Raw genomic sequence first — 23,588 nt, 5'->3', positions numbered from 1 at the left:
AAACCCTAAACCCTGAACCCTAAACCCTAAACCCTAAATAAAATCCTAAAGCCTAAATAAAACCTTAAACCCTAAAAAACCTTTAACCCTAAACCCTAAAAATCTCTAAACCATAAACCCTGAATCGTTTACTAATGCCTTTCTATGGAGCACTGACATGAAATACCTATCTACAAAATTTTATTAATAAACTAACTATTAATTGATAAAAATTACATCTAGCTTTTCTATCTAAATATAAAAAACTATTACTTACTAACAATCTACGTCTAACCTTTATTTACAAACTATTATTGCACACTAACTGAATACTAATATCTACTAACTAACTAAACTACGCTTTAACCATTAATGACTATCAACTAAATAGTAACATCTAATAACTAATTACGCACCACTATAAATTTCTAACCATCTACCTTTAACCTTCATTTGAAAACCAATATTCCACACCAACCACAACGCTCTAACTTGCAACAACTATCTATAATATGCACTAGCTATTAACAAGCATCTATTAAACATTAGCATCCCACATCTAACCATAAACAACTATTAACCACTAAATATTTTCCTTTAACCCCAAACTCTAATCCTTGAACCCTAAACCCTCTACTGTTTGCTCTATTAACTATCGACTTTATATCGAGCACTGACATTAAAATACTATCCATAAAATGTTAATAATAAACTAACTATTAACGACCATCTACTAAATGTTAACGTCCCAAGTCTAACCATAAACAACTATCAAACAACTAAATACCTTTAACCCCTAAACTCTAAACCTTAAACACCTAAATCCAAAATACTGACTTGAGGGTGCTTAATTCTAGACAGCTCCTAACAATTTAGAATCAACGTAACAAGCCTTCCAACTCGGTTCTCTGAAACCAAAATCGGCCAGTCAGGTTCTCAGATAAGAGGTGGCGCACAATGCATAACAAGGGCACTCTTAAATCACCTCTAATCTAGAATAAACGTGATTTACTCCCCTTATACAACAGGGTACAATGGGGCAAAACCGTCCTTAGGCACCGATTAATGGTCAAGAAGCACAATTGGGGCAACTTGAAACGAGTTTCTCCTATTGAGCTCGTGGACCCTAAGGTCTTTAGTCTACTGAATTTTAATTAATTTGAGATATTGGGCTTTCTAAGTGGGTTAATTTTTAATCCTAAAAAGAGCAAGGAATCAGTGATGAAATCTGATCCTTATCTTATCGCATGTCCTCCCCATAGGAGTGCCCCTTTTAACTAAAAACGGTGCATCCAATGTGTGAAAACTAAAAACACAGACAAACAATAAAAAAAACCCACTTGCAATAGATTCGTAGGTGATAGAACAACGTACCTCTCGTTCAAGACGAGGGATGACTTAGTTGAGTCGACTCAAGCCACCGACACCAATTTCGATGTACGAACCCGAGGGGCCGAGACAGTTACGTCCCACTGTCCTCCTTCCTTAAATCTATTACAATTTGGGCCTTCCCAAATAAAAATAAAAATTGACAAACACAAACAAACAAACAAAAAAACCCACTTGCAATAGATTCGTGGGTGATAGAACAACGTACCTCCCGTTCAAGACGAGGGATGACTTAGTTGAGTCGACTCAAGCCACCGACACCAATTTCGATGTACGAACCTGAGGGGCCGAGACAGTTACGTCCCACTGTCCTCCTTCCTTAAATCTATTACAATTTGGGCCTTCCCAAATAAAAATTGACAAGTAATCCTTTAATCTAGAAGAAATTTTTCTCTACCAAAGCATCCTCATCCTCCACCATTAGAAATCCAATCCTGCAAAATCGATTTGTCATAACTCAAATCACTAAAAAAAAGTCTAAAAAAAATAATCTAATTACAGCAATCTTAGTCCAACCAAGAAAAATCTAGAAAAGTTATTTAATATTAAAAATTTTTACTTCATCGCACATTACACACTAATAACTAATCAAGAATGAAAAATCATAACCACTAATAGTAAATTATTTTTAATTTACTATTAAATACTTAGTAATATCGTATTGTTAGTAATTGTGGTTAATACGTATCTAAGAAAAATGAAATCTATACAAATTAGTATTAAGTATAAATTATTAACCATTAATTATCAGGCCTTAGATACTAATCATTGAACTTAACCTAACCACAAACCCTCATACATTTTTAACCCCATTTCTAGTCTCAACTTCAAAATCAAGTTAATTTGTCCAAGATTTCCTGACAAATTCCCTCAAATTTTGAATATCTCAATCACGATGGTACGGACAAAACTTACAAAAAATCAAATTTCAATTTGACTAAAACTCAAAATATCTAAAACATAAATCACAATCCATAAAACTTGAACTTATAGACTCATTATTGATACACCACTCACAAATCCATTGAGATTTTGAACATCTCAACCAAGGAGGCACAAAACATAATCTTAAAATCTAACCCAAAATTCAAAACCCCAAAAATCACCTCTATACCCCTTTAAAGTGAAAAGCTTAAATTTCTAATTCAAAACCTGATCCCAAAACCTTTCAATTTGCATAAAACCCAATTTTTCTAAAATATAAGAAAGAGAAACAAACATCTAATGACTTACTATTAAACCCAACTTACCTAAAACCCAAAATAATAATACATAAGGAACATTTTCTGACCCAACCACGCATTATATTTTTCTTAACTTTTAGTAAATTTATGCCACAAAAATCAACTTTTGTATAAGACCACAAAGAACAACTTCACTAATGATTTGCAACAATTGAATCTAAAAACTTAAACAAGTGAAAATCAAATGTTCATAACTATCCCAAACATTACATAAATATAACAATGGTCACAAATCAACAATCAAGGAGATTCATATACATAGGTCCATCAAAAGGTAGATCAAAAATTAAGACACCCACAAAAATAGCACAAATTAAAATAAAAATGTCACATGATATTTTTAAAGGAAGTTGTCTAACCTCATACAATGTTTGAAGCTCAACATCAAACATACGATTGAGATTAGAGGAAAAATGACTTATCAAAGAAAATTAGAGGAAAAATGCAAATCAAAAACCCAAAGGCATGAACAACAAGAGCATGAATCAAATACGATCTATAAAACCCAAAGGCAACAGTAATCAGTATGTAATAAGGGGTGAAAAAGAAGAAACGCCAATCACATAAATCAAACCACCATGTAAAAAATCATATAATAAAGTAATGTGAAACGAAAGTGACTTCATACATGATAAGAAGCTCTAATGCTCAAATACCATTTGTTTACCCAGAGTGGGACTTGGAAGAGCCCAATCACAAAATCGAAGTTTGAAAATTATTTTCATAGTACAAAAAATTAGAATTTGAGAATGGTTTAATATTGCAAAAGAAAAAAAAAAATTGGATCATTTTTTTATGGTACGAACCAAAAATCAAGGTAAAAGAACAAAATTTAGAGTTATTTCTATGTTATAAAAAAGCAGAATTTGAATTAAAATTTGACATTTTATAAGCATGCAAACAATCCCTAATGATCAGAAACCTCACTAAAATACACAACAAATGGTTTAACAAATCAGAAATCGTGATTTATTGTTGTAATGCCTAACTTGCGTAATCCAACAATAATAATGATGCAAACAAATGTAAGCAAAATGATAAAATACCTAGCGTGTACATAAAATACTCTAAAGTGATGACTGGAACTGGTTCAAATTCAAATTGGAATTAGAATTGAAATAATGGATGGCATATTGCTTAAGTAGTGCATTCAAAACAAAAAAATTATGAATCCAATAAACATGAAAGTGATGCACAAAAATAAACCAATATTTTGATTAAAAATTAGCAAACGTGAGGATCAATTTATGCATAGGACATCTCAACTATTGTTTGATGAAAAGTCAAATTATTGATCATTTCTAATCAATTACTAAATACTAACCTTCAACCACTAACAAATGATCATTAATCACTAATCTCTCTCTCTCTCTCTCTCTCTCTCTCTCTCTCTCTCTCTCTCTCTCTCTCTCTCTCCCCTTCATTTTTTCCTTGATGACCATAATAATAGGATCTCTTTCCCAATGTATTAAATTTACATACCCATCTGAGCAAAAGGAACCTTCAAAATAAAATAATGGATTCTAAGAAAACAAAAACCGTGATACCTTCTCTCCATCTCTTGATACTCAAACCATTTGAGTAGGATATGGACAGATGCTTTCAACTGTTAATTTTGGGTGGATTTCAATAACCAAACACCGAAGTTATACTTAACTCTTACAATCAATTTTCCAAAGTTGAACTTTTGAGAGTTGGACTCTTGAAAGTCCAACTCTCACACCCAAACTTCAATTTCCAAACACACTATAACTCTCATAATCAACTCTCAATTTACAAACACATCCTTCGTCCAATTTCCATTTATTTATTAATTCTACCCTTAAACTTTGCTTTTTGCCTAAATTGCAACATTTCAAGCCCTAATTTTATTTTCCTACAAACCCTGAATGAGTACTAGATTTCAACCCTTGAGTGCAGAAAATTTCAGCATCTAAAAACTTAGATAGAACTCACCAAGATTAAAACCCTTTGCTCAACCCTACCACAATCTAAACCTTGTTGTCCTACATAATACAAAGCATGTGGCCTCAAAACTCATCCTCTAAAGCTAAAAAACAAGAAGAGATTTATAATGTATCTAAAATAATTGCAATCATATCAAACTATAAACATGTTTATATCCTACTTATAAAAAAGAAAATATGGTGTAATCTTTTTAGCAAATACAAAAATAAAACATGAGCATAGAGACTCCCATTTTGCTTAGCCATCTGAAACAAGTGTATTCATTTTGAAACACGAACATTAGTCAAGAGGCCTGTACAATCGACCATTTAAAGTTTCTTAGTTCTAATTACATTTTCAGATCATTTTTTATTATGATATCATTAAGCTTTTAGGTTTGTGAGCTCCATATTTGATAAATCACCAATTATTGCGCTAAATAAGGCTATACTAATTACATAAGGTATTCGTTATCTTAATCGACTATCATAAAGCTCCAAGTTAGATATTGACATACCTCTTGACATATTCGTTATCGCTATAGGGTATTTTATAAATATATATATATATATATATATATATATATATATATTAGGCCTTTAGCTACAGTAGCCGACCGTCACTATAGGATATTGAGAGTGAAAATTCAAACAATGTAAGTGGAAACCAATTTGAAAATAATCTAAAAAATGCACCCAAAATACAATCAATTGAAAATATATGAAAGTGATGCAGTTCAAATTAAAATATAACAGTTCCACATAAAATATCATAAAAGGAAGTTTGAAACTACATGCAGATAATGAAATTGGTGTTCTTCGAATTAAATAAGCTAGAAAGCATACAAAATTGTCAAGCCTTTAATAGAATTTAAAAGATAGAAACAATCCCACACTCATTTTGAAACCCCAAGAAGAAAAATGGAAGAACTTCATTCATCAACCGAATTTTGAGTTATTTTCAGGAAATCAACAATACTAAGATTTGAAATTCTATCAAATATAACAAATGGGTACTTAAAAAGCATACAAACAGAAGCAAAATGAACACAAAAATTAATGAGAGAGCTCTATATAATAGTGAAAAAGATAAAAATAAAATAGAATTTTCCACAGAGTTGAGGCATTGGAAGTAATATATCTCAAAACATGACAAACAATTATAACTAATTATCATGTAAAAGATAAAAATCAAAACTTCGACAAATAATACTAAAGTACTAAACGATTAATGATTAATCCCCAAATCTACCATGTAACCTTCACCAACACCACAACACTATAATCATAGAACACTAGTGACAATATGTAACTGACCTTAACATAATGTCTCAATCAGCCTTAAAACAAACAACAGGACCATTTAGTGGTAAAAGAACATAAAATATTAATCGTGCTAAGTGGTTCTGTTACTAGAAAGTCAAGTGCAACGTATAATACATTTAAAGGAAACTCAATTCATCTCCTTTGATAACTGGCACTGATAGTATAGGAACTTCTTAGATCAAATATACAAAGACAATTAGAATAGAAAGAGTCACCAAATAAGCATACCTTTGAAGGATCAAATCCAAATCAACTCATTTGCATCTTCCGTTGTGTGTCATCAGTGACTGCATTAGCAAATGCATGTGAGAATCCATAACATCTGAAGATAATGATAAAAAAATATTAATATAAAAAAATAGCAATGCAAAGATACTATATAACATAGTTGGAAAGCCCAGTTCACACATCTATGCTCATGTCTTGTAATTTGTGAAAAAATAACATTATAATATTTTCCAATACTCACGATGGCATATACATGGGTTTTCCAGCCTCAAGACGTACCATAACACAATTCTCCATAGAAGTGTCCACAGTAAGTTTGGTAACCCAATCTTATTTGGATTCTTAATTGCATTTTAATTTAAATGTTGGATTTAATTTGTTAGAGTTACTCTCGTAAAGATAAACACTTTAAACAATATCGATTTATGCTATACTATAAATATATTGTACAATAGCTATTCCATGCTCAAGTATATGAAATTAATTTACTTTTTTATCTTTCTTTTTTTTTAGCTCTATTCCTTGTACCCACACTCCAAATCAAATAAATCACAAGAGACGTCATTTCTCAAAACAGGGGAATGAATAAAATATATGGATGTTCTAATCTTGATCTGATATGCACAGTTCAACGATGGGGGGAGAAGAAATTAAATAGCAGCAAAAAAGGGTATCTTTTCTATCATTTGCTTCTCATAAGCTTAGATTGGTCAAAACTCAAATTAGTTTGGTTGGTATTATGGATCATCATGATAAATTATCCAATTGGATTGCTCATGCGTTCATTATTACCCAGACAAATAAATTACTATATTTTATGTGTTTTGCAAGTAAAGCAAAGATAGGTTCTTACATTATTTGCAGAACCTTTGGAACTAGAATACCTAAACGTAGGAGGAATTCGTGAAATGTCCAGCGAGTAGGGTATCCAGCACAACTAATTATAATTGCCTCTAGAACACCCTGCAAGGAAGTTACAAGCAAAATAGCAATTAAAATGGTTATCTGGCTATATATAGGTTAAAGGCATTGTACAATTTCAATTTGTACTCACACCGCAGCGCAATTATTGCATGATGTTGACATTCTCAAAAATGGCAGGTTTTAGAAGATTGTTTGGTTTCACACATCTAATGTAGTGAGGTTCTGTTGAATTTAAAATTTCCATCAACTGTTGTAGTTGTATCTGCATCAATTAGATCATAATAAAATCAACCACCAGTATAATGAGCAAGTAGCATATCAATGGGACAAGACAAGTTACAAGTTTTCAGATCTTTAATTGGTTGTAGCTTACTTTAAGATAAAACCCATTATCACATTCAAAAATATACCTTAAAACGAGAACCAATAGAAGAAAACTTCGAAGATTTCGTTGTCTCCTCAGGAGGTGGAGGGAACAGGCCTGCTACAAAAGAATGGGAGTTGAGTGTTGCAACTCTTGTAGGTGTGGGCAGTGGTAGATAGGCACGACAAGTTGGCTGGGCAGATTTATTTGCCGGAGTTCGTGATGCTGGAAGCTGCATACAAGAACATTCAATATTTTAATGTTGAAACTTCAAATTACACTCCAGCACTGACAAGATGTCTAGATTTAAACCTCTTAGAAAGACCATAATAGTGTTCTCGCCTACATAATGTCCTTTATACTACATAAACAGTCCCAAGCATTCTATGTATCTAGTATTTTAATAAGAGAGCACAAACATAATGTTGGAACTTGAAATTACGAGGCAGTGAAGTTAGATTGGATGGTTACTATCAAATGATGGGTTCAACTTATTAAGAAATTCGACTTGTGCATGTGTTTGTGGACCCCTTTACCAGCATAGTTTTTTCAATGAGGTAAAAAATCACAGAGATTACACAGAAATCTATAGAATTTATGCAAATGTAAGTGTAAAATGGCACGGCAGCTTACAAAGACTTTAAAAGCAAACTTGTGAGCAGTCATTTCATACATACAGCACCCTGAAAAAACAAAGCATATGTTAAGTACCCAGCAAAAGAATTAAAAATCAATCGAGAATAGATAAATTATCCAATGCTTTACCTAAAGACCAAACGTCTAGCTTAGAACCATATGGAATGTCGGCAACAAGCTCAGGGCACATATAGCTAGGAGTTCCAACCACCTGCATTAAAAGCCGATAACCCATGTTAATTGAACAGTCGTGCATTAAGTATAAACTTGGAGTCAAACCCATTATGTCATCAAAGTCACTCACTGGGGAGGCAAGGTCATCTGAAGTCAACATCTTTGCAAGTCCAAAATCAAATGGATACACTTCTCTAGTGGGTTGGGAAATACCAGCAGATATTTTGCATAAGAGTGTTATTATATGACACATATGAGAAATCAATTGAAGAGAACAAACAAGAAAACAAGAACCAAGAAATCAACCACAAAACAAGTCGCACTGATTTCACTATGTTCAAAAGCCAAAAAGGAACCTACTAATAGAAAAGTATGGTTACTCGATAGTTTGAATAAGAACACTAGAATCTTAAAAACATAGACTTGGAGAGATAGGAGAGAAACAATTTTTAGAAGCCAAAGCTAACTAATATAACTAAAAATTATTTAACCTAAAAATTGTGTTTGTTAATAATCACAATCAGTGTGATTTCTAAGTAATGTAATGTGTGTGTATGTCAGGTTTTATGTTGGATGTTATATTGGGTGATGAACTGATTGAGTGTAGGACCCAACTATATATGTACTAAGCCTAACAGATACTTGGGCATCGGGTAAACTTCTGGATATTTTTCATCATTCAAAGTAGAACATACATATCTAGAATTTCAAACCATACAGACACCACAATATCAGATTGGAGACAAAGATCAGACTTATAAAAATAAAAAAACAATGGTAGATGCTCCATGAGTAAGAAACACAATCTTTATTTTGGTTCCAATAAACTTTAGAGCAAACTCTAACCCAACAATAAAGCCTAGAAAGTGTAGGGCACAATGAAATAAGACAAAATGACATGCTTTGACGCCTAGTCGAGGACCTACTTTTGGGTCTAAAAATGATAGATTGTTTTGTTTTGGGGGTCAAAATCAAACAGCCTTACATACTCCACATGAACCTTAACTTGCTACTAACACACAAGGGAATTCTCACACCTCACTAACTTGGTCTAATGGATGGACCATACATAATAAAGAGTGGGAAATAACCTAGTCAAGACCAAGAATGCCGATTCAGATAGTGTTCAACGTGAGACATTTTAAACCATGATACCAACGTCCAACAGAAGTAAGACAAAAAAAAACTTAAACAAAGAAGACAGTTGGATTCATTCTTGAGTGGAGACAAATCTGAAACAAACAACTCAAACACACCGCCTATATCACAATTGTAAACACTCATCCAACAGAGTTGTAATATAGGAGCCACTTGGAAGTTGGCAGTCATTTCATACATACAGCACCCTAAATAAACAAAACATATGTTAAGTACCCAGCAAAAGAATTAAAAATCAATCGAGAATAGATAAAGTATCCAATGCTTTACCTAAAGACCAAACGTCTAGCTTAGAACCATATGGAATGTCGACAACAAGCTCAGGGCACATATAGCTGGGAGTTCCAACAACCTGCATTAAAAGCCGATAACCCATGTTAATTGAACAGTCGTGCATTAAGTATAAACTTGGAATCAAACCCATTATGTCATCAAAGTCACTCACTGAGGAGGCAAGGTCATCTGAAGTCAACATCTTAGCAAGTCCAAAATCAAATGGATACACTTCTCTAGTGGGTTGGGAAATACCAGCGGATATTTTGCATAAGAGTGTTATTATATGACACATGATAATTTTCACGTTATAAGGAATCAAATGTTGGAAAAAATCCAACCTTCAACTATGAGAAATCAATTGAAGAGAAGAAACAAGAAAACAATAACCAAGAAATCAACAACAACACAGGCTGCACTAATTTCACTATGTTCAAAAGCCAAAAAGGAATTACAATGTTTCTCCCATAGAACATTAGTAAAAATACCCCTAACAAATTAGGGTTAGGAAACTACTAACAGAAAAGTATGGTTATTCGATGGTTTGAATAAGAAAAACATAGACTTGGAGAGAGAGGAGAGAAACAATTTTTAAAAGCCAAAGCTAACAACTAATATAACTAAAAATTATTTAACCTGAAAATTGTGTTTGTTAATAATCACAATCAGTGTGATTTCTGAGTACTGTAATGTGTGGCGTGTGTATGTCAGGTTTTATGTTGGATGTTATATTGGGTGATGAGCTGATTGAGTGTAGGACCCAACTATATATGTACTAAGCCTAACGGATACTTGGGCATCGGAGAAACTTCTGGATATTTTTCATCATTCAAAGTGGAACATACATATCTAGAATTTCAAACCATACATAATAAAGAGTGGGAAATAATCTAGTCAAGATCAAGAATGCCGATTCAGGTAGAGCTCAATGTAAGACATTTCAAACCATGATACCAACGTCCAACAGAAGTAAGACAAAAAAAAACTTGAACAAAGAAGACAATTGGGTTCATTCCTAAGTGGAAACAAATCTGAGACAAACAACTCAAACACACTGCCTATATCACAATTGTAAGCACTTATCCAACAGAGGTGTAATATAGGAGCCACTTGGAAGTTGGTTACTTAACATATGGTGTCTAAGCCAACTTTTGACGTGTGACTTTGTGGAGAAAATTGTTTGGAGATACGATTGAGTTTTGGTTCTTCATCTTTCATGTTTTATTCAACAAAATTTCTTAGCAAAAATGCATTTTTAAAGAAAAGCTTGATGATTTGTTATGCCCTATATAAGTTTAAAGATGAAGTACATACTTAACAGATAGGGTGTCCTTTCTAATTTTCTACATGGTTTCATGTCTTTGTCAATACGAGCTAAGACTATGTGAGGCACATAGAGCCAAATTAAACATCCAAAAAACTCTCAAGGCATGATAGATAAATTAGGGTGATTCAGACATTATGGATGGATGATCCAATATGAATAATGATGCAAATTCTTTAAGGTCTAAGGCTATCAAACAAACTAATCCCCACACACTAGATTAACAGTTGAGTCATTTTTCAATCACGGCCCCATCAATATCAGTTTCTTAGCTATGGACATAGCTCAAGTCCAATGTCCAATGTATTAAATAGAATGAAATCAATAGTCAATTGCACACAACAAAGTAAAGTGACTTTTATTTCACTAAAAGTGTGTTAGATCAACAATTCAACATCAAACCCAATGAAGCAATAATTAGAACTAGTCATAGTAAATTGAATGTACACCATGAGCCTAGTCAAAGAAAATTGAATGTACACCCTAAGCAGAATAGGATCAATCAAAGTAGATTATTGGTTAATGATTAGATTTTTTGATAGATGCCCAATTTTATGTCAACACAATTTTTGTATCGGAAAATTACCTTGATTTGACTATAACATTGATCTTTGGTGGACTTAACTAGCCATGTTTAATGTCAACACTTCGAATAAAAGAACATACAACCTTCTATTTCTCTACGCCACAAAACTCAATAGATCAAATCAAAGAACATAACAGTCTTTACCTTAAATTACCATATTGAGTCCCAAAAAATTGATACCCAAACATTAAAAATGATGACACGAATTACTAAAATGAATGACATAGAACATAGAAGAAAGCATGAACTTACAGACTTTATCAAAATGTTGGGGCTGAAATAGAACCTCGGTACTTAATATCACTGTTACTTCCTTCCATTTAGAAGCTGAAGAGGTCGGATCGTGATCCCACTGAAGACAAATAGCCTCAAGTAACTCGGTGTACATCACTTCTCTGTCAATCTAGAGAGGTGTCACTACCCATAGTCAATCCTTCATTTACTGTCTCTATCAATCTGGAGTTGTTTATGGATTACATTAGCAAATAAAAATGTTCCACCATTAAAAAAATGAGATTTACTTATATATAAAAATTACATCACAATAGATTGAATAGGGGGAAGGGTAAAATAACCAATGTGCACAATGCAATGTTCAGTGTAATTTTGTACGAAGAAGGAAACTTAATTCTTTCATAATAAGTTTCATTAACTCAATCAGCTGCTTCCAAGTTATAGTAATAGTATGTCTATATTCATAACACCAGAAAGAAAATTGAAACATGAGCATCTATTACAAAGGGCATTACGAATTCGGAGGTTTTTAAAGTGACTATTTCGCAGGTTTAAAGTGTAATTTCATTTTAAACCTCACTTTAAACCTACGAAATAGTCACTTCTGAATTATTTTTTTAATGAAAACGTGATTGTTCACGTTTTGGTAATTAAAATGAACAGTGGGCGGGAATCTTAAATAACTAATTTCAGCTCACGAAATAGTAATTCACCCAACATTTTATTACAGATTTTCCAATAACAATCACTAGAATTAATCAAAATGCGTATGAAGTATGAAGAAACATATTGTGGCATAGGATTCATGTTTTGAACCCAATGATCTAAGATGAGGTGTAGACATCTTGTCCTTCACTCAGATTGTTTATTGTTGATTTCACAAAGAGCTTATCAAACTGAGTAAAGCAAGTTCATAAATAAAACCAAAACTAGTCCAAATCCAAAATAAAAACAAAAATTTTGAACCTCATAATCACAACGAATTACTTACTTGGTTAACCCAATTGGTGATTTCGATCGAAAGAGAGAGAGAGTCGAGACCGACTGAAACAGATGATTAAACTAAAATTAAAGTTTAATTCTATTAACTCAAAGTGAAACCCTAAATCTAAGTTTTTTAAACTGAAATTAAATCATAAACTCACCTGAAATCTGATTTCTTCCTAAACGTGGTTGAGATCAGAGCTATGGTATCCTAATCACAACCAATGAGCTCTTAAAAAACCTGTGTGTCGGTGCAGGAAACTCAACTAGACGGATCTTGTCTTGATATTAAAAACCTAGAAGCAAACCTCATGATCGAAACGAAAACCTCGCAGTAGCAACATCGCCTGTTGAAGAAGCAAATTTCGATTAGGTTATGTGGAATCGAATACCTTAGATCTCTTGAATCAGGTAGGAAAAATAAAAACAACATTGCTCGTTTTCAACAACCCCTTGATCCACAACACACACAAAAACACAAAGAAAGGGTTACCTTGATGTGATCGATGAGAAACCCTAGATCTCAGGCTATTTGATTTGTTTAAGAAGAAGAACCAAAAGAGATCGACATGGGATCACAGAGAAATCCTGTATTTCAAGTAGTTTGATTCATTTAAGAAGAACGAGAAGAGATCGAGAGAAAGAGGGCGAGCTTTCTCAAGCAATTTGAGTAAATGAGTTGTGAGGTTTTGGATCGAAAGTGAGAGATTGTTCGATCAATCTAAGTGAGGGAGTTGTGAGGATTTGGATCGAGAGAAAGAGAGAGGGCGAGCTTGCTCAATGGATCTAAGTGAGGGAGTTGTGAAGTTCTAGATCGAGAGAGAGGGCGAGCTTGCTCAATGGATCTGTGAGGGAGTTGTGAGGCTCAGGCAAGATTTAAAAACTCTTCGGCGACCCACATCGTTGCTAGGGGTGCAACTTAATTCGGTTCAAACCGAGAACCGAATCAATCCGTGAAATTTGGATTGGTTTGGTTCGGTTTAGATTGATATCGGTTCAATTTCAAATTTAAAAAATAAAGAACTGATAAATTCAATTCGATTCTTGGTTTAGATAATATAAAAAATCAAACCAAATCGAAAATCGAACTAATATAAATTTAAAATAAATTTTATATTCGATTTTTATTTATACAAAACCCAAACCCATTCGTTCGTTCGGTTCCCTTCCCTCTACTCTCTTTGTCTCATCTCTTGCAATGAGCGTTCAGTTGCGGGCTGGATTCTGACAGTAGGCGATAGTGCCCATCCCTCTCTCTCTCTCTTGCAATCGTGTGCAATAGTGCGACTGTGCAGCCGTGACCTGCAACCACTAATTGCCACCAGCCTCTCTCTCACCATGAGGTTGTGGGCGTGCTGTCAACTTCGATGACCAGCAGGTCTCTCTCTCTCTCTCTCTCTCTCTCTCTCTCTCTCTCTCTCTCTCTCTCTCTCTCTCTCTCTCGTGCGCGTGCGGTTGAGAGCGTGCGGCTGCAGGAACCTCTCATGGAAAGTTGGAAACCATTTTGCTTTAGGAAGGGTTTGTAGTTTTGGTCTTTTTGAAGAAAATTTAATTTTTTTGTAATTTTTAGAAACTCAATCGTTTTTTTTTTTTAATTAATCTAATTATTTTATGTGATCTTACAATCTTGTTTTTGGGTTTTTAATTTTTCATAATTCATTTCTTTACATAATTTTATTGATAAATTTGTGTAAAAAAAATTTTTACAACCCATGGAACCGAACCGAACCAAATCGAATTAAGGTCAATTTGGGTTGGTTCAGTTTGGTTCTGGTTCCCATATATTGGAACTAACCTTGGTCAATTTGGTTTTGATTTTGCTCTAAATTAAACCAACTCGAACCAAGTTGCACCCCTAATTGTTGCTATGGTGCTATACAGCGACGGAAATAAGTTCGTTCTCGCTAAATGTCGTCACTATTTCGAAATTCAATCTTTCCCACAAATAACATTATCAAATTAACTCATTTAAACAATTATGAATTTTTTTTTTTTTAAATCTAAAAGATTAAATGTGTCAACTCACTAATCGATCATATGAATTTGAGATGTAGTAAAAAATCTTAATTAGAAATTATATGTATATATATATGAATTACAACCCATGACATGAAATCTCATTTTCTTGTCACGCAAAACATTCGCAACAATCTGAACTCACTAAAACATATCCAAAAATCTGAATTTTTGCACTTCTAAAACAGTTTCTACAAAATCTGATTTGGCAACACTAAACCAATCCCAAAAGAATTGGATTCTTGCACCACCAAACCAATTACAAAAAGTAAGGCTTACGCACCTCCAAACGATTTTTTAAAATAAATCTGGTTTGTGCACTGTTAAAGCAGTCCCAAAATCTGTGTTTGTGTATCATCAACACAGTAATAAAATAAAATAAAAAAATAACAATAAAAACCCAATCATGGCCACAAAAACCAGTTTTTTTGCATCATTAAATAGTTCCAAAACTTCAGTTTTTTAAGCACCAAACAAATCCTCACAAAACTAGTTTGTTAGACCACAAAACAGCCCCACAAAACTCAATTTTTATGGTACAAAATCAGTCCAAAGAGACATGGTTTTATACCACTAAAATAGTTCTAACAAATTTAGTTTTTGTAGTGCAAAACCAATAGCAGAACTCTGATTTACAACACACAAAATCAATCTCATAAAACTAATTTTTATAGCACCCAAAAAATCATTTATAAAACAATCCAACAAGTAATATTACTAATAATGGCAAGGGCTATTACCTGATGGGTCACGAAGACAATCTCAGATCGGAATGGTACAATCCAACCCCTCGGTGGCGTCATCGAAGAATATCATTGCCATTCCAGTTGCAAGCCTGGTGTGAGCCTCCAATGCTAAGCACTTCCCAATATCTTCATGCCAGTTAATGACACCTACATTCGAGTATAGATAAGAAGAACAATCGATGACCAAGTTTTTGAGAAAAATGGAGAGTACTGTGTGGGATGGCCAATATTGTGAGTGCATTGATCTCTGCATCCTTTGCATAGTATCTTATACGAGGAGACCACATCAATTTGCCATTATTTATCCAAGAAAGCAAGGCTTATAAAATCAAAATCATTTTACCATTTTATCAATTTAAGTAATTTATCATTTTTTTACTAAAAGTTCCAGTATACCAAAATTTGACAAAAATTAACCATTTCATCATTTTTTTCAATGGGTTTTAAAAATAAATAAAATAAAAAATCTTATACATCTTAGTTCCTAATAAGGTTCTGTATTATTTGATTTTTGGCATTTTAACTAGAGGCACTTAAACGAAGGTTGAGAACTATTTGGTTAAGTCTGGATCATACTGTGTAAAGCATGTTAACTTGTTTATTGATGCAAGTGAAACACATAAATATTAAAATGAAGTCATGAAAGGAAAAAAATCAAAGAGAAAACACAATAGAAGCATTAGTCTATTAGGATATAAAACTTAGATTAGTACCTGCATTTGATGATTTAGTACCTCAATTGGTCCTTTGGGCTTCTTGAACGATGCTGCACACACTTATCATCCAAAGCATTAGGTGAGGATATTGGAAATTTAACTCAAACTACACAGATGCACTCAATGAAAGGTTGCATTGAATACACACGATTACAACTTACTAAGGAGAGCTACTCTCCACACCTCGAGACGTGTGACACATTTGACAACAGTCCTCCGACTTCACTTCGCTTCCCTCTCCAGCATTGGATTTGTGACTTGTCATTCATTCCATTCCTATTGTTCTTAGCTGGGATGTGAAAAGATCCCACAAATGGCACCAAAGATGTGACGGGGAAACCTTCCTTCAACACTTCATCAAATGTTACACACATCTCAAGGTCTAGAGGCAAGATTATTTTTCCCCACGGCTACAAAACTATTGCTTTCTAAGAGAACAAGTAGAATCAAAATACTTATAATTTGAAGTAGAAAATAAAAAAATTGTAAACAGAAACTAACACAACCAGCAACATTTCTAGTCTAATGAGCTCAAATGCCTTCGTTACCATTGTTATCAGCAATTTCACAATAAGAATGAGGTGATTTCTGGGGCATCTTCTTCCTCATTTTATGGTTGCTTGTTCCTACAGAACCCAGTATCAAGGATATTACCATTTATAAGCAACCATCAGATTCCTAACAGTGAACACTAAATATAGCACAAATCAATTCCCTGGAAGAGGTACAAGGTCATTGGTAAACCATCCATGGAAAAAAACCTAAAAGAAATGAGGGTTCTGTGAGATTTTACACTATTCTAAACTCTAATTGCATGAACATTAAACCATTCTTAAAATTGAGAGCAATGAATCCTGAAAAAATATATATATAACAAGGAAAACCCGAATTTATTAGGTCCATATAGAGATATAATGAAATTGTTTACAAGTTACGAAGAAATGAGCAATGCCTACCTCTGGACCCTCCAATTGGACAGGAACATAGTAGCTCGCATCATGTACAACTGCTCCATTTTTAAACCACTTCAGAAGAGCCCTTGAACCCCTTCCTCTACATCACACCACTAATATTAACTCCCCGTTCACCAATCTCTGTAAGATCACCACCCTGATATAATACATGCGTGAGTCATTTTGATATGTAGGCCACAAAATGAAAAGAGTAAAATTTTAATGGGAACATTACAAGTGCACATGTATTATCATCAAATAACTTGAAGATTATTCTGGTGCAATATAAATACTTACAGGAAGTCAGTCAAGGTCATGCTGCAGTGCAGTCACTTCTATTGCTTTCTCATATCGTGTTGCTTCAAAAACAGATCCAAATAATATGTTCTGACGTACCTAAATGGGTATGATTTGAATCCAAGACTTGTAACAGTTAGCAATTTTATAAAGTAGAGTACAAATAACATGCAAAGCCATTCCATTGAAGTGGTCGAAATGATTCCAACACCACGGATCCTACCACCCACAGTGGGAGAACCATTGTGATATGAGCAACCAAAATGTTTATTGCTTATATGGTCATGCTTCCTACACCAAATATTTTGGAGTCATCCTATTTGTACTGGTAAGTAACTGAAGTGGTTAAACTAGTTCTAACACCATAGATCCCACAATCCATATTGTCGAAACCATAGTGATATAAGCAACCAGAATATTTATTTCTTACGTGAGCATGGTTGCAACATCAAGGATTGTGAGATTTACAGTGTTAGAAGATTGGAAGCTACAAGATGAATTAAATATGAGAGCTATCTAGCTACCATATCCACTTTCAAATAACAACATAAGAAAAACTATAAAAATATTGTCTCACAGTTTCATTGAAAATCCATGAAATTTGTGGAACATAAGCAACAGTTCCCCGACTAACGACACTTGCATCTGCTATTGGAGGCAATTCCCCAAGCATCGCTGATGCTAATGATGTCTTTCCTTCTCTGATACTACCAACAATTGCCACAAGGCTACCAACCAGTATATCCAAATTGAGATCAATACTATATTTATTTTTGTATCTCAGAGAGCATAATGAGCTTCCCAAGGTACACGGCTCCACTGAGAAACAAAAATGAGATCAATCCCCTGAAATATTTGAGAACTGTTATAATCAGGAGTGAAGAAGCTACATAAAACAAATATGGTATTGTAAAAATTTTCCACAATTTAGTAGGAGAAACAATAAGTCATTCCCATACCAAATGACTCCCCATGCAACAGCATTACAAGGGCAAGGACACACTTCTGCAAACTTCTCAGCATCACTGGAGTTGAATCTTCGAGATATTAGATCATCGTAAATATCTGTGATGGTACATGCATGTCATACCATATTGGGAAACATTTGAAACTACATGAGTTGGTACAAATTTCAATTTACCGAATGTAGTTGGAAAGAAAAGTTTGTGAAGCTTGATGATAGAACACGTACGAAAGTGATCCATCAGATTGATGGAGGATTTATATGTATGGAATTTAAGTTGTACGAAAGCGATTTCAAAATTATTGAGAGAGGGCATCATAAGTGCACAATTGATAAAATCCATTCTGCCATATCACAAAATTTCTAAATAGTAAGTAATGAAACAATTAACATAAGTAGTGCTGGAGTGACATCATATCGCACATCTTGACGTGAAAGTAGATAGGAATCATAGATGCTTTTACATTCATATCTCGAGGGAAAGCATTTATCGTTCCCATACACTTTCACGTTATATTTATTATTATTTACTTATCAAAAAAAAAAAAAAATACACTTTCACATCAGGGTGCGCAATGTGAGGTCCAATCTTGAGGTCACTTCGGCATTATTCTTAACCACAAATTGAAGATACGACATCCAAAGATAAAACTAATTAGTAGAATATTCATACTGTGAAAGCCATTCCTCCCAAATCCATGTTAGTGGAACCTAAACAAATCAACAAACACGTTCAGTCAGTTCTAACTAAGAAAATGTTGCATATATACATGTATGCTAGAGTTTAATTTGGTATATAATAGATAAATATAAGGAATATTTTGGAAAAGAATGGAAAAAAATTTCAAAATAAATTTATATTTTTTGTTCCACAGGTTGTGTGCAATAAGCAATCATCCTAATTTTCAAGATGGAAATGAAATCCCAGAACAAAAAGTAGTATATCAAGGGCAGGTTTTAACAAACCGTACCCTGAAAGTCAAATAGAACAAAGGGGTTAAGTCATGGAAATGAGCCACTTGGATTATTGTTTCTAAGACCCAAACCAGCAAACAAACAAAGGGATAGTATTCCATTTGAATAGAGGGCGTGAGATTACCTAATTAGCTTACACTGTCCATTAACTATTGATGAGCTTCCTTTCTTAGGCTTTTGAAAGCTTCCCTCTCAATGCCTATAGGAATTACACTTCATAGATGTCAAATACAACATAAAAAATACAAATACAAACAAAAAAAAAACAGCTTACTATTTCAGAAATTTGAAAATATATGAAAAAAATGAATGTAACAAAAGCTTCCTTGCAATTCTTTCAAATAATTCACCACCAGGCACACATTCAAGAATCACATAAATCTTGATGAATCCTATCTAGAATGTCACATGTACAAATTGATTACATTTCATTCACAGAGACAAGTTGAAGGCTTTGTTGGATATTATATTCTCAACATAAACATGATCTACTAAAAGAATAAGCTCATATGAATTTGATTAATGTTATGAAAACTGGATTACTAAGTTGAAATATCTGATCATTATATTTGGTTCGAGTACTTAAATAGCATACCATTGTATGGTTGAGGACTGGATGAGCAAATTAGTTGCGCAAGAACAAACTAAAAAATTCAACAGAAACTAAATAAACAAAAACAAATTGAACTACCAAAGATCGTGATCCGTGAATATTTCACAATGGCACCTGTGTTCAACTCAGATCGCACATCAAACACCTAGGATCCTGTTTTAAAACATTTTTGTATAAGAGAATGCTAGAACACCTGTTATAGATTTTCTTATTTCACAAGATTTCGAAGATAATTACAGTTTAAGGGTTTTCCATTCATTATTGGAACTATTCTATAAGCTTAACAAGAAAATGAGAACAAGTGAGATAATGGGAAGGCAGAGCAACCAAATTTTTACAATTATCTTTCAAAACGAAAAGCAATTATACAGTATACATTGTTAAAATAAAAGCCTCCCTTGTTGGATTCTTTATGTGAACTAACAACTAATATGATTTAGTATGTTTTCAAAGAAATTTTTGTGTTTCAATGTTGTAGACACTTTTAAATACAGCTAAACCAGACTTTTCCATAACTCAAGGTTAGCTTCATGTACCTAAAAGCCTACATAAATGTAACTTGCTTTAATCTTTATAAAATAAAGCAGAGTAAAGAACTTCAAAGCCACTAATAAACCAAAAGAAAAAATATATACACAAACAGACCCAATAAATGAAAAAACCATAACTCACAAAACCCAAATGCCAAAACTTTAGAAATCATCAAAAGCCAGAACACCCAGATTCAAAAAAATTTATCTCAAAGCAAGTCAGGCAAAAAAAATACTTGGGAGTTCAAATCCAGCAATAGGCTTTCGTTGCAGGTCCAAGTAATGGGCCAAGACTGCAAGGGGTCATGAGAGCATTCTTCCTCAATATTTAGTAAAAGCGATGTCAAATTCTTGTGCTGGATTTTGGGTAGGAAAAGTATGTAGTGCTACAAAAACACCATTAGTGATTGGTGTGTGGAACCATAGGCTTTATGTGGTCCACCCATAATTCAATCTAGACTGCTTGATCAGACCAATATATGATAAAAATGATAGACTTGTTGTAATAACAAATAAATGAAAGAAAGAATAGCACATTGTATAAGTATAACACACTGCAATTTCATAAGCAAAGAATTCATGATTGAGAAGGATTTTGAAGGCAATTTCTTCATCAATTAACTAATAAAAAGAAACTAAAGTAAGCATATGCATCAGCATACATAGATTACATAAAATGATCTTTTGTTTGCAAATGAGACACACCTTAGTTTTGATAAAAATAGTGTCCTTGAAAGCATGAACACGCTTGGCTTCTGAGTATACATGAGCAGCCCACTGAGACATACAAAATGATACCAAAAAAGCTCAATCAGACAAGACATTGTCGTCATTGTCATCTAAAAGCAGTAACAACTAAGACAATTATGCTTAGTTCACATAAATGCTCAAGGGAAAATATCAGATAAATATGCAGCTCGATGCTATTCTAATATATTTAAGGTTATTTAGACGCAACTCAATGTTACTTTATATTTATATAAGATCAAAGTTATTCAATTTGCCATTTGAAGAAACACACGTTCAGATTAGTTCTAGTGGATTTGTCTCGTACACCTTGAATCTCTTTAGATCCAATTAACGCACATTTTCATGTTAAATCCATGTTTGATAAATAGAAATCATAATTAGATAAATCATTAATGCACATTTTCATGTTAAATCCATGTTTGGTAAATTTCTATATCTTTTAGAACAAAAACAACTAGAAATGTTCGATTTTTATACATAAACCACAGAAAATAGAGAATAAAGGGTAGAATGCTTGAAATTAGGATCATACATAGAAAATCGATAAGAATCCTTCTCAGATCTTGAATTTTTTAAAAAATTATTGGATTCTACTCAGATTCGGCATTTCCCTACCAATGAACGAGCCTGGAACTTGAAATTCAATAAAAAACATTGAAAATTAAAAAAAAAAATCAAAAAGTCTATAAAATATTTTCACAAATAAAGAACCGTACCTTGAAGATTGTTAGAAATCCTCAAATAGAACTTGAAATCTCAAAGAGAAAGCAAAACCCTAGAAAATTTTCTCTTCGCACCCATGCATTGAAAGTCTGAGACTGGTCGAGATGAAGATAAAGCTTCGTAGGATTTGAGGATTTGAGAAATCGAAGAAAACTTGATGGAAAAAGAAGATGGAGCTCCATTAGATCTAAGAAACAAAGAAGGAGCTTCGTTAGGGTTTGAGAAGGAAATATCAGATGTGAGAAATGAAGAACAATATGAAAATCGAAGATAGAACTTCGTTAGAGTAAAAGAAACACAGTGAAATCAAAGAACACTTCATCGAAAACGAAGAATGAGTTTCGTTAGGGTTTCCGTCACTCTCGTACTTGTTCGAATTTCAAATTTGAAAGGCATTTTTGCAGGTTATGGATCTAAAATCTGATATTGAGAAACGGTCCATCAGAGAGAAAAGGTTCAAACCCGTTTTTCATAAAAAACGGCCATAACCCGTTTCACAATTTTGTTCCAAATTCACTATTTTCTTGTAGTGAATCACAAGAAAATAGAATTGATATTTCAAACTATCATGAAGCTCAAGGTCATCAAATGGGTTTCTAGGGGGGAGTCTACTGTGTGCAAAACCCATATAGAATTAATCATTTGATAAGGGAATGACAAATAATGAAGCAATGACAAATAATGAAGCAAATCCAAGTTAGCTTTTCACAAAAATATATAATCCATTTACTATGTTATTACAAACATATAATGATAAAGGAAATCTTTCTTGAAAACAAACAAAAAGAATAAAAAAATGATTGAAAATTCTCTTAATTTTACTCAAGTCATCTATAAACATCAAGTACACATTTTGTTTTGGTACATAAGTTAGACTTAAATTCATGAATTCAAATTGGTTAGTTGTTGCCAAGTTAGATGTTACAATACATGAATTCATGAACTCAAGTTGGTACGTAAGCTAGACTTGAATTCATGAACTCAAAGAGAAGTAATCAAAGAAAATATAAAGGAAGAAAACAATGCAATACTTACATAACTGAGAAAATGATTACTTGCTTAAGCTTAGTTTCGAAAAAACTACGGCTGCCTGATCACCACCCAACAAGAAATATGGATGCCTTAGTGCAATAAAAGCCGATAATCTCCCTCTTCTAAGAAAACATCTCTCGGAAATAAGCTTTGTAGCCAAGTCCCAACCTCTACCAGAATCAAGATCAAGAAGCCGTAAGTCGGGTCTCATTCGAGCGATTTCTCTCCACTTATTTAAGTCATATCCAGTTGTCTTTATTTCCGAGTTGATATTCTTTAAACCTAATGTCGATCTTAAGGTGGGAATAGCCATTTGCATTGTATAATCCCGGTCGAGTACATATCAAAGAGGTCCGGACTGTTAAGTTCATAAACAAAACCAAACATTAACATTTCAAATAACAAATTTTACAGAGTTTTCAATAAGAGGACGACCGTGGTACACATCAAGAAGAAAACTATACCTGCCAAAGAATAGGAGAAAGTAAAGCCGCTATGGGCTCT

The 23,588-nt window shown here is 33.4% G+C and overlaps 1 protein-coding gene across 22 annotated transcripts; it reads right to left on the bottom strand.

Annotated features, from left to right (window-relative positions):
• Window positions 1-66: 66 nt before the first annotated feature.
• Window positions 67-22,443, bottom strand: LOC147385196 (myosin-17-like). 22 transcript variants are annotated; one of them, XM_086425058.1, is made up of 23 exons: window positions 22,046-22,443; window positions 21,285-21,356; window positions 19,561-19,635; window positions 19,135-19,172; window positions 18,457-18,562; window positions 18,075-18,343; window positions 17,498-17,596; window positions 17,204-17,357; window positions 16,409-16,873; window positions 16,245-16,306; window positions 15,526-15,678; window positions 12,931-13,116; window positions 12,777-12,829; window positions 11,804-12,007; window positions 9,639-9,720; window positions 8,341-8,404; window positions 8,166-8,247; window positions 8,034-8,083; window positions 7,447-7,632; window positions 7,167-7,298; window positions 6,966-7,075; window positions 6,113-6,171; window positions 68-1,802 (listed from the first exon to the last, which is right to left on the bottom strand). In XM_086425058.1, the coding sequence occupies exons 16-20, from the start codon at window positions 8,368-8,370 to the stop codon at window positions 7,179-7,181; spliced, it is 468 nt and encodes a 155-aa protein (XP_086281184.1). In that variant the 5' UTR covers window positions 8,371-8,404; window positions 9,639-9,720; window positions 11,804-12,007; window positions 12,777-12,829; window positions 12,931-13,116; window positions 15,526-15,678; window positions 16,245-16,306; window positions 16,409-16,873; window positions 17,204-17,357; window positions 17,498-17,596; window positions 18,075-18,343; window positions 18,457-18,562; window positions 19,135-19,172; window positions 19,561-19,635; window positions 21,285-21,356; window positions 22,046-22,443; the 3' UTR covers window positions 68-1,802; window positions 6,113-6,171; window positions 6,966-7,075; window positions 7,167-7,178. The 22 variants fall into 22 exon arrangements, with proteins under 22 accessions (XP_086281178.1, XP_086281172.1, XP_086281175.1 ...); XM_086425059.1 differs by having other exon boundaries at window positions 16,245-16,297; XM_086425054.1 differs by having other exon boundaries at window positions 16,245-16,873.
• Between the last annotated feature and the right edge of the window lie 1,145 nt (window positions 22,444-23,588).

This window comes from Akebia trifoliata, chromosome 15 (assembly GCF_017979445.1).
Source record: "Akebia trifoliata isolate Shusen 1 chromosome 15, ASM1797944v1, whole genome shotgun sequence".
In the NCBI taxonomy this organism is placed as follows: domain Eukaryota; kingdom Viridiplantae; phylum Streptophyta; class Magnoliopsida; order Ranunculales; family Lardizabalaceae; genus Akebia; species Akebia trifoliata.
This window is presented reverse-complemented; position numbering and strand designations above follow the sequence as displayed.